The sequence below is a fragment of the Hibiscus syriacus genome, unplaced genomic scaffold, assembly GCF_006381635.1.
Source record: "Hibiscus syriacus cultivar Baekdansim isolate YM2019G1 unplaced genomic scaffold, ASM638163v2 tig00110683_pilon, whole genome shotgun sequence".
In the NCBI taxonomy this organism is placed as follows: Eukaryota; Viridiplantae; Streptophyta; class Magnoliopsida; order Malvales; family Malvaceae; genus Hibiscus; species Hibiscus syriacus.
The window spans coordinates 1,453,531-1,472,092 of record NW_024062823.1 but is presented as its reverse complement, the minus strand read 5'-3'; the positions used below and the strand labels follow the sequence as shown (position 1 = coordinate 1,472,092).

The 18,562-nt window shown below is 33.7% G+C and overlaps 2 protein-coding genes across 2 annotated transcripts; both read left to right on the top strand.

Annotated features, from left to right (window-relative positions):
- The first annotated feature begins 5,898 nt into the window (after positions 1-5,898).
- On the top strand, positions 5,899-10,420 carry LOC120138332 (polyadenylate-binding protein 2-like). Its single transcript, XM_039153831.1, has 9 exons — positions 5,899-6,398; positions 6,955-7,073; positions 7,435-8,091; positions 8,196-8,273; positions 8,358-8,447; positions 8,672-8,806; positions 9,061-9,228; positions 9,332-9,477; positions 9,563-10,420. Coding segments are annotated over exons 1-9 (1,650 nt in total). The 5' UTR covers positions 5,899-6,142; the 3' UTR covers positions 9,564-10,420.
- A 3,557-nt stretch (positions 10,421-13,977) lies between these two features.
- LOC120138338 (subtilisin-like protease SBT3) lies at positions 13,978-16,369 on the top strand. Its single transcript, XM_039153832.1, has one exon. The coding sequence runs from the start codon at positions 14,018-14,020 to the stop codon at positions 16,292-16,294; it is 2,277 nt and encodes a 758-aa protein (XP_039009763.1). The 5' UTR covers positions 13,978-14,017; the 3' UTR covers positions 16,295-16,369.
- The last annotated feature ends 2,193 nt before the right edge of the window (positions 16,370-18,562 follow it).

The window sequence follows — 18,562 nt, the reverse complement described above, 5'->3', positions numbered from 1 at the left end:
GTATTTGTCCAAAAATGCCACTAATATAACTATTTTGTGGCGTTTTGACTATAAATGCCACGATATATGTAAAGTTAGCAGCATTTATAGACCTATTCTGCTGTAAAGCATGTTTATCCGATTTCGTGAAACTTTTACATGTTCTAAAGTTTTATTCTCACGATTAACAATGAATGTTTTTCTATTAAATGTTTATATTGTTTGAATGAATTTAAATTATTGACTAATTTATACTCTAAATTAGCCCTTAGAGAGAAATTATTTAATGAATGCAAGTGTTGATTAAATGAATTAAAATTATTGGTTATAATTATGCTCTAAGGTAACCCTTATAATTATGAGATAAAATTTATTCATGTACATTAGAGCATTATATATGTCTCCTCATTGTATTATTAGATTTATTCTTATCTAGTGACAACTGATATTGATTTGTTTGATGTCCTGATCGATCAGGCCAAAGCTGTTAAGGAGATGATGGATATTGAGCTTGTTCGTGTGATGTCCAGTACATGTAAAAGAATTATTAATTCTTTATCGCAATCTATTCATTTTGCTAAGAAAGGCCACGAGTATTTTGGGTTTAGTGGTGGTTCTAAACGTAATTCTTGACCTAGTCGACCCAAACAAACAAATAATTTGGTGGTTTCTATTATAGGTTTGTCTAAGGTATCGGTTTATCATTATGTGAGCACTTTGAATGTAGAAGGTTAATTGATGGATGCTTCTAATACAATTTCTAAGGAGCGTCAATTGAATGATTGTCTTCAAAGGGTAGAGGTTTCTCTAGTACAAGTTTCTTCTTTTGTTCTGACCCCTAGTTTAGGTCGTGGCCATGTTAAAGGTGGTAATAGTGGTTTTCCGAAGCTTGGGTAGAGAGGAGCTGCTCAGACCGAGTTTAATTGTTCAGTGAGAGTTTATGCACTTCGTAAGCCACATGATCGTATGTCAGTCGATATGATCGCAAGTACCTGCAGTCTTTTTCATTATTCCGTGATGAATCTGAGATCCTTTTATTCTTATAATATAAGTAACCTAGTTGACGGTTGTCGACACCGTTTTTCGGCTAGGTGGGGAAAGAGCGATACCTACTAGGGTTTTTTCTTAGAAAATAATTTTTGAAATATGAGGAGTCACCATTAATCATTTAAGGGGCGATTGGAACACCGTGAAAACGGGGTGATTTTAATAAAATATTTTATTTTTATCAAAATATCGAGTTTTAAGGTTTACGAAAATCCAGAAATAAGGTTCGGGAGTCAGTTATGCATGAGGAAGGATTAGCACCCCCACAAGCGCCCAAAAATTGGTACCTAGTTGATTACCCTATATTTATAATCGAAAATTTTGAGTTCGATCTTTATTTAATTTGAAAATCATTACGGATGCAAAGTTAAAAACGGTATTCATTTATTAAAACTGATAGCATTCGCCCCTAGCATAAACGCAGGAGATTAGCTATTGTGCTCGATAACTGAATATTGTCTCATTTTTAGAAAATCATGATGCGGTTTTGAAAAGGATGTCGACCTATTTCGGGAATCATCAGTAGTCACCCCCTGAGCATACTTGCGGGAGATATACCATTAATTCCCTAATAAGTGAACATTGCCTTAGGTTTGAAAATAAAATGCAATCAAACGAATTTTTATTAATTCTAATTGAGCTAAGGTAAATTATGGGCTTTGTCTAGCTTAAAGTGTCAATTATGAAATTTAAAGGACCTAAAGGCACAAACCTATAAGTGTAGGTTCTAATATTAACCCTATTTGTTTTTTAAACTAATTATTGAATCGAATAACCGAGGTGGACCCTTGACCATTTACGCGAGGGCTGACTCGAATTATTCCCTAAATTAAGGGGGCTATATTGAAAACTAGCTAAAAGTGGAGGCACTATTTAACCTATTTAATTATTTTAATATTAAAGCTCTAATCGAAATTTGGGGACTAAAAAAGTCAAGATCTAAAAATATCGATTTCTAAAAGATTTAAAAGTTTAAGGACCTAAGTCGATAATTTCTAAAGTTGAGGACTAAACGACAACCAAAATTCTAAATGTTATCTAATTTAACTTATTAAAAGGGAATTAAACCTAAAGGTTTTTTTAGAAAATATTAATTATAAATAAATTTTAAAATTCGAGCAATCAATTCGAGTAATTGGAAATCTTATGCAAAAATTCGACTCGAATTGCTCCCTAATTAAACTAGTGTGTCATCCTAATTTGTAAGTTCGATTTAGAAAGTTAACCTAATCTAAAAACTAAATATAAGGATTTGAAATATGAGATAGTGAATCATTTAATAAACTTAATTAAAAAAATAAAACAATAAATAATAAAAAAACATAAAAACACCACATAAAAATAAAAATAAAATGAACATAAATACAAGGACCTAATTGCATAAATATGAAATTGTTAAACTAAAAGGGAATAAATTAAACATAAAATATGACTAAATTAAAATAAATCAAAATTCGAAGGCTAAATCGAAATAAAATAAGAATAAACAAATTAGGGATCAAAATACAAAACACTCATAAACTACAAGAACTTAAAGTAATTATTCATTTTATTTAAGCCTAAAAATAATTTGTTAAATTAAAAAGGATAAATTACAGAATCAATCCACGCAAATTTTAAAAAAATTAAAAGGTCACTACACATTATTAGAATGCAAAAACACGGGTAACTATTAGGGACTAAAAAACAATTTTACCAAATTATATAAAAATAGGCAACAAAAAAATGGAAATTACAATGTCAAACCCTTCAGTACCAGAATGCAAAAACACGTTAAAATACTAGGGACCAAAACGAGAATATCCCCCAAAAAAAGCACACAAATAAATATGAAAAATTATAGAAATGGTCCCCCAAGTGACCATTTTGAAAAAACGTGCTAAAAGTGGGGGGACTAAAAGGCAATTTCCCCCAAGTTAGCTCTATATATACAACATTTTTTCATTTTCACGTAAAACACCAAAAAAAAGGGGGGAGAAGCTCTCCCATCTTCCATCGGCCGACCCACTGCCGTCCACCGCACACGGTGACCGGAAATCCCAAACCAACCCAAAAACATAGTTCTACCCTTCGAACCATTTTTAGTGCTAAAACCACCGAAAAATCTTCTAAAACCCCTCGAAAATCCCCCAAAACACTTCGACTTCCCCGACTCCGACGACCTCAAAAGACCCAGGTAAGCTTCGAACCTACAACCCTTTTATTTTTTTAACATATTTTTACTGTAAAAATGGTTTGGTTGTTGTGTTTATAGGCTAAAAATGAATTTATTTTATTTACTGTTATTAAAAAATGAAGGAGTGTTTTTCGGTGTTCATTCGAAAACAACAACAAAAAACCTTTTTATTTTTACATAGATTCGAACTAGGAACGAAAAAAACGCAAAAGAAACTACTCGAAAGTAAAGAAAAAAGTAACCTTGAAGTGTTGTTTATTTCCTTCAAAAACAGTGTTACAACAGAGTATTTTTTATCAAAAAATCGAGAGATTTTCAGTGTTTTTCATCTGGGTTTTATACCGATTACAAAGGAAAAGAAAAATGATAATTTTTTGCCTTTTTTTTGTTGCTTCTGATGTAGTGGAGTGTTGGTGATGCTTGGCGTGGCGTGTTGGAGTGGCTATCCTTCCGCTGGGGAAGAAGCAATTGATACGGGCTGGGATGCGGTTACTCTAGGATTTTAGATGGATCTCGTATTGGACTTGAGGGTTTATTTGTAATTGGGTTTGGGTTTGGTGTGGCATGGGGCCTGGTTGGGTTTTTGGGTCTGGTTGTTTTAGTTTGGGCTTGATCAGGTTGTAATAAAAATGAAATGAAAATGGTGCTCACAACTGTTTAAGGATTATATTGAAATTGAGTAAGTTGGGTATGGTAGTAACAAGTGCTCTGTGAGATAATGTCCTAGTGAGTAAGGTATATCAGAGATGTCCATTGATGATTCAGAAATGTATCTTTCAAGTTGATTTGATGAAATTTTAATTTTATAGATTGATATTATTTTTAGTAAGAATTGGTTGGTACAACGTTATACTTGTGGATTTTATGATAAAGCATATTACTATAATATATAATGATGGTTTGGAGGTGATAGTAGTTAGTGAAGGACTTGAATTATTCTCTCTTATCGTTTCAGTGCTTAAGACGGATAAGATGCTTAATAAGGGATATACAAATTATATCCTAATTCATGGAGTAAAGAGTTGAAGGTGCAAAATATTCTGACTGTTAAGAAATTTCTTATCGTGTTTCTGAAATTGAGTTTATCATCAGATCAAGAGGTTAAATTTGGTATTGAGGTATTGCCTAATATCAACCTTGTGTTCATTGTAATGCATTATATGATACCTAAGTAATTGAAAGTATTGAAGGTTCAATTGTAAGAATTATTACACAAATGATTCATTCGACCTATTATTTCTCTATGGGGTGTTTTTTTTTTTGTGAAGAGGAAAGATAGTATAATGTAGTTATGTTTTGATTGTCATCGACTGAACAATTTAAATGTGAATTGATTATTTCTTTATATACTCTAAGGAGAGATTATGCTTTCAATGATAAATTTAAGATCGTGATACTATAATTTGAAAGTGAATGACTTGAATATTCTTAAAACAACATTTAGGACATGATATGGACATTATGAATTCCTAATTATGTCATTTGTTTTAACAAATGTTCATGGTGTTTTTATGGATTTAGTGAATCGAGTTTCTCTCTTGTATTTGTTCGTAAATTTTAAAATTTTCTATATCAATCATCAAAACATCAAAATCATTCTATTTGATCATTTTATTAATATGTCTTTAATTTTATTGGTTATTTTTTTTAAAGTTTTAGAAACTGTATATGTGACCTTCTAATAGAATTTTAGTATATTAAAAAAATTATTTTTTCATAAACTCGTGGGTTGAGTTCTTAAGATCTTAAAAATATATTGACTTTTTTAGAAAATCACAAGTAATTTTCATGACCTTGAAAAAAGTAATATAATTGACAACAGGTTAATGGTAATATCAAAATATAATAATAATAATAATAATACTAATAATAATAATAATATAATAATAATAATAATAATAATAATAATAATAATAATAATAATAATAATAATATAAGGATTGATATATAATACTTTAAATTTTAAAAAAATAGTTCAAAATAAAATCATTTAAAGACTAATATAAATTATTTTAAAATTTAAATATCAACCTAAAATAAAAACCATAATTTACTATATTTATCTAGGGGTGAGCAAAATTCGACTCGACACAAAAAATCGAAATTTTCAACTCAACTCTAATTAAATTCAAGTTGCAATTTTATAAACTTAACTCGAGTCGAAGAAATTTCAAATTCAAATCGAGTTGAAAAATGTAACTTGAATAACTCAAACTTTTTTAGTAATTAATGGATTTATTTTCAATTTTGAGTAGTCATTGGACTCTGTATGATATACATATATCATATATGAAAAAATATAAAGAAATATATTTGTATTGTATATATGGTTATAGAAATTCACTTAAATTTGAATAAAATAATATTATAATATTATAAATATTTACAATTAAATTTAAACAGAAACTCAAAAAATCGACTCAACTCGACTCAAAAAAAATTTCAAATAAAGTCCGAGTTGTAAAATAGAACTCATCAACTCGAATAAATAAAAAAAAATTTGACTCGAATCGACCCTTACATTTACCCATAGCACAATAACTTGATTTAGCTATGCCCATCCAACGGCTATTATTTCTTTTCCATCAAGAGATCTGACGGCGAAGATCAACCTTTCTACACGAAATAGGGTTCTTCAAAACCGTCTTACCTATAAATTGATACAGTTACTCGGCCGCCGGCGCGGTGCAGTTCCTTCTGCCCTCCCTTTTTTTCATTAACTGTTTAAAAAAAATCCAAAAACAAATCGGTTACTCTATTTTTTCTCCGTTGCCTCCCCCTTAGGTTCTCCGACGATTCTATACCAATTTATCTCTTCTTCTCTTTTATACCCCATAGTCCCATTTTTGTTTTTGTTTTTGTTTGTTCTTGTTCTCTATTAGTTTCGATTAGATATCAAGATGAGAGGGAAACAAGAATGGAAAAAAATCCAAAGAAAAGATGGTTCTGGTTCAGGTTCAGGTTCAGCATCAGGCGGCAGTTCCCTTGCCAAACGCCGTAGACCCGGCACCTGGAGGAGATCAGTTAATTTCGACATCACTCTATGTTGGGGATCTTGATGTTACCGTTACGGATGAGCAACTCTTCCAAATGTTTGGCCAAGTATCCGAGGTTGCCTCAGTAAGGATTTGCCGGGACTTGGCGACGGGCCGCTCCCTTGGCTATGGATACGTCAACTATAGCAATCCACGAGATGGTTAGTCTTCTGATTGACTATGAAACATTTGATCTTTATGATTAATCGATATAAGGTTCTTTAGAGTCAATTGGTAATCACGTTGATCAGCTGGAAAAGAAATCGATTTTTATTTATCGATTAACAGTTTGCCTTAATTCAAAATTGAGGAGAATGTACTTTAACTGAAAATTTCTATCTAATTACGATACTAAATGCAAATTATTTGTATCATTGTATCCATGCGACTTGCAGACTTCTTTTGATAGTAAATTGGTTATGTTTTTAAAAGTGTTACTAACTCCCTTTGTGTTGGGCTTTGAATCTGTTACTTAATCTACGTAGTCTGTAGATATAAGAATGTAGCAGTGGAAATTTAAGTTTTGACAATTAGCATTGTACTCTCATCGTCCAATAACTTGATTGGACTTTTTTGTTATAGAGTATTTCTAAAAACTGAAGCTTAACTATTTTTTAACGTTCATGTTTTAGATAATCATCATTTGGGAGCATCAATTCTTTCTTTTGAATTGTTTAAGTTAATTAACATTGCCCGTTTTCTTATTTATGTGTGCAGCGGCTAGGGCACTTGATCTACTTAATTTCACTCCACTGAATAATAAGCCCATTCGAATCATGTATTCTCAGCGTGACCCTAGTCTTCGTAATAGTGGTACTGCAAACATATTTATCAAGGTACTAATTTCGTTTTTGTTTTTCCCATTTGTTTATTTTTCCCTGCATTTTTCCATTTTGATCCCGGTTCTACACCCCTGGAATTTATTCTCCAAAACCAAAAGAAAGGTAATTTTTGTTGGATGTCTTCTGGCCTTTTCAACCTGTTTCCCTTTCCTGTTTAAACACTCCGTGTGCATGCTAAGTTTTGGTACATATATCTATTTGCAACTAATCTATCCTTTGACCTCTCTTTTGTTGCAACTGTCACGTGCATGCATAATTTGCTCCGTTAAAAAAAATGAATAATTGGTCTTTTCTGCCTATCCATACCTGTACTTGTACCTTTAACTTTGATTTGTTTGTTTTGTCTTATCTGCAGAACCTGGATAAGTCTATTGATCACAAGGTGTTGTATGATACGTTTTCTTCATTTGGCAACATTCTGTCTTGCAAGATCTCTACTGATGGTATGGGCCAGTCCAAGGGCTATGGATTTGTACAATTTGACAATGAAGAATCCGCTCAACATGCAATTGATAAATTGAATGGCATGTTGATTAATGACAAGCAGGTTTATGTTGGACATTTCCTTCGTAAGCAGGAAAGAGAGACCACAACGAATAAGACCAAATTCAACAATGTTTATGTGAAAAATCTGTCTGAGTCAATGACAGATAAGGAATTAAAAACAATTTTTGGCGACTATGGTGAAATTACTAGTGCCGTAGTTATGAGGGATGCAGATGGAAAGTCAAAGTGTTTTGGATTTGTTAACTTTGAAAATACTGATGCTGCTGCTAAAGTTGTTGATGCTCTTAATGGAAAGAAATTTGAAGAGAAAGAATGGTATGTTGGAAAAGCCCAGAAAAAGGCAGAAAGAGAGCATGAGCTAAAATCTCGTTTTGAGCAAACTGTGAAGGAAGCTGCTGATAAACTTCAGGGTGTGAATTTATATGTTAAAAACTTAGATGATAGTATTGATGATGAAAAGTTGACAGAACTGTTTTCTGAGTTTGGAAACATTACTTCATGCAAGGTTTGTGAAAGGCTTCTAGATTGTTTGAATATCGATCGTAACATTTGTACACTTGTTTTTCATGGTATTTATTTTATTACCCTTTTTCTCTCAAAATTTTATAGGTTATGCATGACCCTAATGGGATTAGCAAAGGTTCTGGGTTTGTTGCATTTTCAACCCCTGACGAAGCATCTCGTTCTGTAAGTTTGAATTCTTTTTCATTCCTTTAGGCTGCCATCTCAGTATGAGATTATGATCTAATTCATGCTGCAATCTGTCTACAGCTTGCTGAGATGAATCACAAGTTGGTTGTTGGCAAACCACTTTATGTTGTGCTTGTTCAAAGGCAAGAAGAGAGAAGAGCAAGGCTGCAGGTAATTCCTAATATGACCAAGGAGAATGTCTTGGACCATTTTCATTTCACTTCCATTTTGACATTCATCTCTAGTCTTGTTTATTAATAGAATTATGTGACATATATTTGTTATTTCTGAAATTCTTCCATTATGTGACATATATTAAGCGTTTTTGATAGTTCTACAAACTTGTATGTGTTTCTTTTAGTTTTTTTTTTCATTTGTTTTTAAATTTTGTTCAGGGTAAGTTTTCTCAAATGGGACCACTTGGTATCCCCTCTGTGTCTCCTTGTATGCCAATGTATCCTTCTGGCGCCCCTAGTCTTGGCCATCACTATTTATATGGGCAAGCACCTCCAGCTATCATTCCTCCACAAGTAATATATTGTTATTCCTTGTCCATCCTCTTAACTTTGACATGCTTGTTCTCTCTGATGAATTGATGATAATATTTTTTTGTCAAGAATACAAGTTACTGTTCCTCACCATCTGGTTTTAGCCCACCCCATGAATAATTTGGTTTATGCTGTTAGTATAGTGATTGTATCTGTTTTTATTTACAACACTGTTTGCATCTCCTGGAGGATATTTTAATGTGAAAATGTTTGTTTCATTGTGTTATCTATTCTAGGCTGGTTTTGGTTATCAGCAGCAAATAGTTCCTGGAATGGGGCCCCGTGGCCCCCTTGTACCAAATTTCTTTGTTCCCGCGGTACAGCATGGCCAGCGCCCATGGGGACGACAATATGTAGGTCCAGTTCCACAAACTCAGCAACCAATTCCATTAATGCAGCAGCCAGTAAGTTGTATGCCATGTGTAGTAGCCCCCATTTCTGCAATTCTATACTTTACGTCTTTACCTGAAGTCTCTTGTGCTAATTAATTAATTCAACTTGTTCCAGATGCTGGGCAGGGGATCTCGTTATCGGCCAGGTAGTAACATGCCTAAAATTCCAATATCAAGTGTGGGAGGTATGCCCCTTCAGCCTATGCCTCTTAAACCTTTGGCTACGGCCCTTGCAAATGCAACACCTGAAGAGAAAGGATGGTGAGTGATTTTCTGGTTTCTGACTATTTTATTTGATTTTATTATCTTCAAGATATTTAATATTGTCAATTTGACCGGTGATCAGATGCTTGGTGAAAGCTTGTACCCCCTTGTGGAACGACTTGAGCTTGATGCAGCTGCTAAGGTTACAGGCATGCTTTTGGAGATGGACCAAACTGAGGTTTTGCATCTCATTGAGTCACCTGAAGCTTTAAAGGCAAAGGTGGCAGAGGCCATGGAGATGTTGAGGAGTGTTTCTACTCAGGTATAGGGAAATAATCCTGCAGATCAGTTGGCTTCACTATCTCTAAATGATAGAAATGTCTTCTGAATTTTAGTTTTGTAGAGGTTGGAGTTTGGAACATTCATCCATGCTTTTTAGTACTTGCTAGCATTTTTTTTGTTGGGGGGGAGTTTGGCATCTTGCGCATTATCTACAGGATTGTTATTCGTTACGTTAAGTTTGTTTGGTGTCATTGAAACCTATTTTCTTAGAATAAATTGGTTCACATTACTTTTATGACAACAAAAAAAACAGTCGGCGTTAAGGTAACGATTCTTTCCCTGAAAACATTAGAAGGGTTCTCTAAGCCGTGCAAAGTGGGGTTAGGATCCTATCTTTTTCAGTATATTCATCATTACAAGTTCATTTTAGTGTTTAAGAATCAAATGTCAAGATATACCATTGATTACTTTGATGATTAGATAGAAAATTACCATAAGCCAGTTTCATGTGCACGAAACAGCTAGGATGCTTAAAGAAAACCCCCACCTCATTTACTCCATGTTGATTGCAACAATATCCCAGGAGCCAAAATTAACCTACGCAAATATCCATATATCGGTGTGCGACATTGTTTCCCCAACTTATGTTTCAATGGGTGTTCAATTGTTCTTCGACCATCATAGAGTAATCAACTATGGTTCCATTCTGGTTAAGGAGCTGGTAGATGTTGTGTTCATAGTTTGTTCTATGAACCATGGTTTTGGCAGTTGGCCCTCCTCATAGAGTAATCAAGTTTGTTTTCTTTCTAAGGTAAACTCTATCTTTGAAATTATGAGAATGAATTTTGTAAGAGTACTGAAAGAGTGTTTTGAGATGCACTAAATCTTGAGATATATACCGGTCCATGGGATACAAGAGAATTATATGTATTTTTGCTTTTTGTGGTCTTTATATTTTAGTGGATTTTAGTTCTCTTGTTCATGGAGATATACAAGTTCGAATCACGTTAAATCTCATATCTTGTGTGTAGAGTTTCTATATTAATCTCGTGTTGTTTTTCTTTTTCGCTTTTAAATTTTTAACATGTGGCATTATGAGTTATGGTTCGAGTTATTGAAGGAATTGTTTTTATGAATTTTGTTAGGGATATTAAATATAAGCAAGATGAATTATGTACAAGAGTTTTACAGTAACAATAATTCTCAATTGTTTTCCTACATAACTAAATACTCACCCTAATTGTACCTATGAATCCTTAAGCCCTTGGCTTTATAATAATTAATCTATTTGAAGTACACCCTGGTTTAAAGGCTTTTCAGGTAACTTGAGAAAGAAAAGCCCGCTTCTCCTTTAGTTTGGATTTGGACAAAATTTAAAGTTTGGGCCCGATTATCTATTTAAACCTTAAGTTCAAATACCAATTTCTAGAGTAAAAGTATTATAGCAGTACCTATCCTACGCTGTAGATTGCATTTTGGTCCCTACACCGAGAAAAAAGACAAAATGGTCCTTGTACGTTTTGAATACAAACAAAATAATCCTTCTGTTAAACATTTCGGTCCGCTTATGCTTCCGCCCGCCGATGTTGAATTTTATTTAGTCAATTATCTTCATTTAAATCTCCAAAATTTTTCCTCTAATCCAATCACCTTTATTAAAACACGTGAATTAAATTAAAGACAATCAATTAAAGGATTCAATGTTGCCTACAAGCTATTTACTTGGCCGTACCATCATTCATCTATTCCTTTCAACAATATAAAAAACTTGGCCAATTTCATTGTAGGCAAAGTTGGTTTCTTGAAGGTTTTGTAATGAAAGGACAATGACCGGATATTATTGATTGCGAACTTGAAAATATATCTGCTTTTTTTCTCTTGTTTTCCCTTTTACTCATTTAGTCATTGTCTTGCTTAGTCCCGCAGCGAAGAATCCTAATAAGAAGTTTCTTCCAGAAATTATGTTGCCATGCGTGTTAGCTTCATTGTTTTCTTTCTATTGTCCTTGCTTGGAAACCCTCTTGTGAATTCACTTACGCCAAGCCAAGATATTTATCAATAACATTAGCTTCTCAAAATTTTTAGAGCTAAAAGATATATATATGGATATTAAATGACTCGTACTTAACACTTTTCTTAAGTCAATATATACAGAGAAAAATCTTTAACAGGGTAAAGTACATAAATGATCCTTGTTCGTAGGGCGTAGTTTTGTTGAGTCCCTCGACTACTAAAAGTTATAAAAACACTATTTTATTGAGTCTCTTGATTATTAAAAGTTACAAAAGAGTCCCCCGATTATAGGGTGTTGTTTGTTGAGTCCCTTGATTATTACAAGCTACAAAATAGTCACCCAACTATTCATACATTCCAAACTCGTCCTTTTCGTTAAAAAAATTGATAACAATATGAGCTTAAAGTTAATATGTTGACTGAGATATTATAGTCGTTTGGGATCTTGAGATCATATTTTATCATGAAACAATTAGAAGGTTAATGTCTAGCTGAGACTTTAGTTAATTTTTAACAGAAAAATACGAGTTTAAAACATATGAATAGTCGGATGATCATTTTGTAACTTTTAAAAATCGAGAGAATCAATAAAGTAATGTTCAATAATCAACGGACCATTTCATAATTGTTAATGATCAGAGAACTCAACAAAATAATATCCTATGGTCGGAACACCATTTGTGTATTTTACCCTTAGAATTAATGGTAGAAGTGATGAAAATAATGAGGACCACAAGCAACAGGTGTCTCTGTTATGGTGAATAAAAGCCAAGGAAAATGCTGACACTGAAAGCTTGGTGCGTTGATCCCATGATAACCATTAATCATTATTACATATTTATTACTATTTGCTAACGCGTTTAACTCCAAATTTATGCCTTCTAATCACTAAACATGACCCGTGCCAATGATGTCTAAGCTGAACCAATTTCTTCTTCTTCCAACACGAAAAGAAATCTTGATGATTTGTATTAATAATTTATTATCTATTTTTGAAATTTAAAAATAAATATTTAATATATTGATTGTGTATTATTTTATATATTAATAATGAAATATATTATTAGTATATCAAGTGATATTATATCGTAAAGAATGGATTTAAAATAATTTAGTTTATTATGATAAAGTGCCATCATCCAATTCACTGACGATATGAAATAATATACACTATTAATATAATAAATATTAATTCAAAAGGATCAGATAAGGAGATAATCCACGACCACTAAATTAGATTTTCTTTTTCTTTTCCTCTATTGCAAATGCAATTTCCCACAAATTCACAAGTCACAACCCCCATAAAAAGCCAAAAAATGTTGAGTGATATAGGATTTGTTCTGTTGTGAGCTCGCACATGGTGGGCTCTAGGACCTTCAATCATGTAATTCTTTTCCTTTTATTGTAGGTACATAGCCAATTTACCCCATCTTTTTTTAAGAACTAGAAGGCACAAAAAAGGTAATTGTAATATTTTTCAAAACTCCATCTTTTTGTTGAACTAGAAGACGTTTTTTGCATTGCTATAATAAAAATATATTTAAATAATACAAAGATGAATATAATAAAAAAAGTTAACCTCTTTCAAAATTTGATTAATATAGAAATAAAATATTATTTAAAGTGTTATAAGATATCTGTCCTTTTATTTGCATTGTTACCTTCGTGGAAGGAAGAAATCAACAGGCAGAGATGCCCAAAGTTGATTAATCATTCGGGAACGTAATGGCGCAGTGGATAGGCAACAATATCTTCGTCTTTTTGTATCCTTCAGTAGTGCTATGCGGTCCTTTCCTTTCAGAGGTAAAAGATTAGCTGCCATCAATCTTTAAGTCAATCTATAAATTTGGCTTGATTAACAAGGACAAGGAAACTTGACGATCAAAATGAACGGTGTTGATCAAATTGAGATACCTAGGTAGATGATAGATGACGACGGAGCATCAACCTCAATACATTCTGGTCAACCTAGTCTACCGTAGGGAAATATTTAGTGGAAGACATAAATTAAATGAATTGTTATTATTTATTGAAATTTTAAATTTAAATATTACGTGTATATAGGAGTAAGAGTATTTATTATCGAATGTTATTTTATATTTATCTCATATTTATAAAAGAAAAATATTTAACCGGAGATTTGAGAGTTCAGAATTAGAGTTCCCTTAATTGGATTCCATTCCCTACAAGTTGAAAGACTTTTTATAGCAAAAACTTCAGTTCCCACGCTTCCCAATTCCCTATATAAGCTTGCCGAATCCATGGAAGTACTCGAAGAAAAATCACTCATCATTTCTTCACCATGACCAAGAACCTGTATGTATGGGTTTCTTTTACCATCTTATCTACCTTCATCAAGCTAGCAAAAGCTGACAATTATATTGTCCATATGGAGCCGTCGGCCATGCCCAAAGCCTTCTCTAACCAGCAAAGCTGGTACTTGTCCACTCTCTCATCTGTATCACCCAAATCCAGAGCTAAAACCAACATTAATCTCCCTTTCTCTAAACTCATCTATACTTACAACCATGTTATTCAAGGTTTCAGTGCAGTTCTCACACCTGCAGAGCTTGAGGTCTTGAAGAATTCACAAGGCTATGTCTCTTCTGTTAAAGATAGAGCTGTGAAAGTCGATACCACCCATTCTTTCGAGTTTCTTGGCTTGAATTCCGGTACCGGTGCTTGGCCGGTGTCGAATTTCGGAAAGGATGTCATTATCGGGGTGATTGATACTGGGGTTTGGCCTGAAAGTGAAAGCTTTAATGATAATGGGATGAGTGATGTTCCACCGAGATGGAAAGGAGCATGTGAAAGTGGCACCCAATTCAATTCCTCATTATGCAACAAAAAGCTCATTGGTGCTCGGTCTTTCAATAAAGGTCTGATTGCGCACAATCCCAATATAACAATCTCGATGAATTCTCCGAGGGACACTGAAGGACACGGCACCCACACTTCGTCAACTGCTGCTGGAACTTACGTCGAAGATGCATCCTACTTTGGCTATGCTCTGGGAACTGCAAGAGGAATGGCCCCAGGTGCTCGTGTGGCCATGTATAAGGCTCTGTGGGAAGAAGGAGCTTACACCACAGATATAATTGCAGCCATTGATCAAGCCATTGATGATGGTGTCGATGTTCTTTCCATGTCATTAGGCTTGGATGAACTTGAATTGTATGAAGACCCCATTGCAATAGCCACATTTTCCGCCATAGAGAAGAACATTTTCGTTTCCACGTCTGCAGGAAATGAAGGACCAGATATGGAGACACTACACAACGGAACACCTTGGGTTCTAACCGTGGCGGCCGGCACGATGGACCGAGACTTTGGTGCAACGTTGAATCTCGGTGGCAAAGGGTCAGTCATTGGTATGGCTCAATATCCAGGGAATTTCTCTTCAAGCGAATTCTCAATTGTTTTCATGGACGCATGTGGTAACACAACTGATCTGAGGAAAATCAAGCAGAAGATCGTTGTGTGCCAAGATCCAGGCAAGGAAGATTCCCTCAGTGACCAGTTTAACAAAGTTCAAGTTGCGGGAAACATCGCCGGCGTCTTCATAACGAATAACAGTAACGTGGATATATTCGTCCAAAGCCCATTTCCAGCCATTTTCTTGGAACAAAAAGATGGTGATGCAGTTGTGGAGTTCATTAAGACCAACACTGACCCAAAAGCCAGCATTGAATTTAAAAAAACAATCCTGGGCATTAAACCTTCACCGACGGTAACAAGCTATACCTCTCGAGGTCCTTCCTACAGTTGTCCGTCTGTTTTAAAGCCTGATATTATGGCCCCTGGCGACTCGGTCCTTGCTGCATGGCCTACAAACATAGGAGCAGCTCGTGTAAATGAGGACCTCGTGTTTTCAAACTTCAATTTACTTTCAGGAACTTCCATGGCATGCCCCCATGTTTCCGGAATAGCAGCACTTTTAAAAGCATCATATCCTGATTGGAGCCCCGCCGCCATCAGATCAGCCTTGATGACTACATCGGATCAGATTGATAACACCGGAAGTCCTATAAAGGATATAGGCGAAAATCTCCGGCCGGCCAATCCTTTAGCAATGGGAGCTGGCCATGTCAACCCCAATAAAGCTTTGGACCCTGGACTTGTATACGATGCTACTGTTCAAGATTATGTGAATCTTCTGTGTGGTTTGAACTTCACAGAAAAACAAATGAAAACCATCACGAAATCATTTTCAAACAACTGCTCCAACCCTTCTCTGGATCTCAATTACCCTTCTTTTATTGCGTTTTTCAATGATAGGGATGCAAAACCAAATTCAACGGCCGTGTTGGAGTTCCAAAGAACTGTGACAAATGTTGGAGATGGAAGCTCCACCTACAGGGCAACCGTATCGCCAATCAATGGACTTATGGTGACGGTGGAACCAGACGTACTGGTTTTCAATGCAAAATACGAGAAGAAAAGCTTCAAGCTGAGCGTTGAAGGTCCAAGACAACTGAATGAAGCAGTGTCGTTTGGTTATCTTACTTGGGAAGATAGTGGAAGAAAACATGTTGTTAGAAGTCCAATAGTTGCCACTAGTTACGAAGTTAAAAAATGACAAACCACATTGGTTTTTGTTTCTATCTTCAAGTTTCTATTTTGATGAATAAAGAATGCAAAAGATTTAAGCCAAGCAAATGATATTCTGTGAACTGTAATTAGACTTGTCAGTTTCAGACACACAGGCTGAAGGATATATATATAATTAAGGGAGATTGTCTAGCGTTACCGGAAATGTTAAGTAATAATAATGTAGTAGGTTTAAATTATGAAAAAATATTAAAAAATTTGGCAACCGATAAATTTAGCTTGTCGGTTTGTGTCGATACAAATGAAAAATGTATCGATCCATAACAATATAACAGGTAAAACTAGGACAAAACATGTTTAAAAAATGACAAAACAGGTAAAGCGCTACCAGATATATTAAAAGTGTCGATAATTTAATATAAATATCGACACTTTTGGAATTTAAAAGAGAATAAGTTATAGCGCCTATAAAGTGTCAATACTTTAAAAAAATGTATCGATCCATAACAATATAACAGGTAAAAAAGGACAAAACAGGTCTAAAAATGACAAAACCGTAAAACGATACCGGATATATTGAAAGTGTCGATAATTTAATATAAGTATCGAAGTTTCTGAATTTAAAAGAGAAGAAGTTATAGCGCCTAAAACGTGTCGACACTTTAAAAAAATGTATCGATTCATAACAATATAATAGATAAAAAAAGGACAAAACATGTCTAAAAAATGACAAAACCGATAAAACGATACCAGATATATTGAAAGTGTCGATAATTTAATATAAGTATCGACAGTTTCTGAATTTAAAAGAGAAGAAGTTATTGCGCCTAAAACGTGTCGACACTTTAAAAAAATGTATCGATTCATAACAATATAACAGGTAAAAAAAGGACAAAACAGGTCTAAAAATGACAAAACCGATAAAACGATACCGAATATATTGAAAGTGTCGATAATTTAATATAACTATCGACAGTTTCTGAATTTAAAAGAGAAGAAGTTATAGCGCTTAAAACGTGTCGACACTTTAAAAAAATGTATCGATCCATAGAAATATAACAGGTAAAAATAGGACAAAACCGGTCTAAAAATGACAAAACCGGAAAGCGGTATCAGATATATTGAAAGTGTCGATAATTTAATGTAAGTATCGACACTTTCTGAATTTAAAAGAGAAGAAGGTATAGCGCCTAAAACGTGTCGACACTTTATGCAAATGTATCGATCCATAACAATATAACAACCTAAAATATGACAAAACCGGTCTCAAAATGATAAAATAGGTAAATAACTACCGGATATGTTGAAAGTGTCGATACTTTAATATAAGTATCGACACTTTTGGAATTTAAAAGAGAAGAAGTTATAGCGCCTATAAAGTGTCGATACTTTTAAAAAATGTATCGATCTATAACAATATAACAGGTAAAAATAGGACAAAACATGTCTAAAAATGACAAAACCGGTAAAGCGCTACCGGATATGTTGAAAGTGTCGATACTTTAATAAGTACGCGTAATAAATTATCTGTACTTTCAAAGGAATATGTAAATATCCTATCGAAAGTATCGACACTTGACATAAAAGTATCGACACTTAGGTAGTTGTATCGATTAAATATAAATAACATATCCGGTGTAAAAATAAAGACATAGCTAAATTTCTTCTGAAAATAGATAGAGTTTTTGAAATCGAAGTGTAATTGTTGTTACATTTCAGAAGGCGTTTCTCCGGCGAAGTTTTGTTTGTTTGTTGCTGCAATCGAATCGAAAGGTACGTTGTTGAAACCCTAGTTTTTTATTATTACAGTAATCAGAAATATGGTTTTTATGTGTTGTTGTTTGGGGTTTTCCAAGTAAAGAAGCATTTGAGACCGATATCGATACTTTTATTTAATATTATATGTAAAAAATGATGTTATAGGTAAAAAATGACATTATAGGTAGAAAATGATATTTTAGGTTGTATAAATGTGACGACACTTGTTGTAGTGGCCATTTAAATTCTTTTGAAGACCAACCGTTTTACCACAAAGAGTGGTTATTGATTTTTGTATATTGAATAAAGGGTATGTAAGCAGTATTTGATTTGATTTGCGCAAACTGATATATGAAGGAAAAATGAAGTCAATGGGTGGAAAGCAACCAAAGGGTAGATATATGTACTTCTAGTAAGTATCAATGTAATTTTGTTATTATTGTTGAAATGGTAATTGGATTAAAGTATTTAAGAACTTTAAATTGATTAAAAATTTTAAATGTTGACAGGATGGCCGAATGCAAAAGGATGAAGGAAG

Bases quoted from the DNA above. Each gene is read 5' to 3' on its own strand.
- LOC120138332 (XM_039153831.1), top strand. From the start codon at position 6,143: ATGGTTCTGGTTCAGGTTCAGGTTCAGCATCAGGCGGCAGTTCCCTTG. The intron at 8,448-8,671 runs GTAATTCCTAAT...AATTTTGTTCAG, and splicing joins AGAGAAGAGCAAGGCTGCAG to GGTAAGTTTTCTCAAATGGG. The intron at 8,807-9,060 runs GTAATATATTGT...TATCTATTCTAG, and splicing joins CAGCTATCATTCCTCCACAA to GCTGGTTTTGGTTATCAGCA.
- LOC120138338 (XM_039153832.1), top strand. From the start codon at position 14,018: ATGACCAAGAACCTGTATGTATGGGTTTCTTTTACCATCTTATCTACC.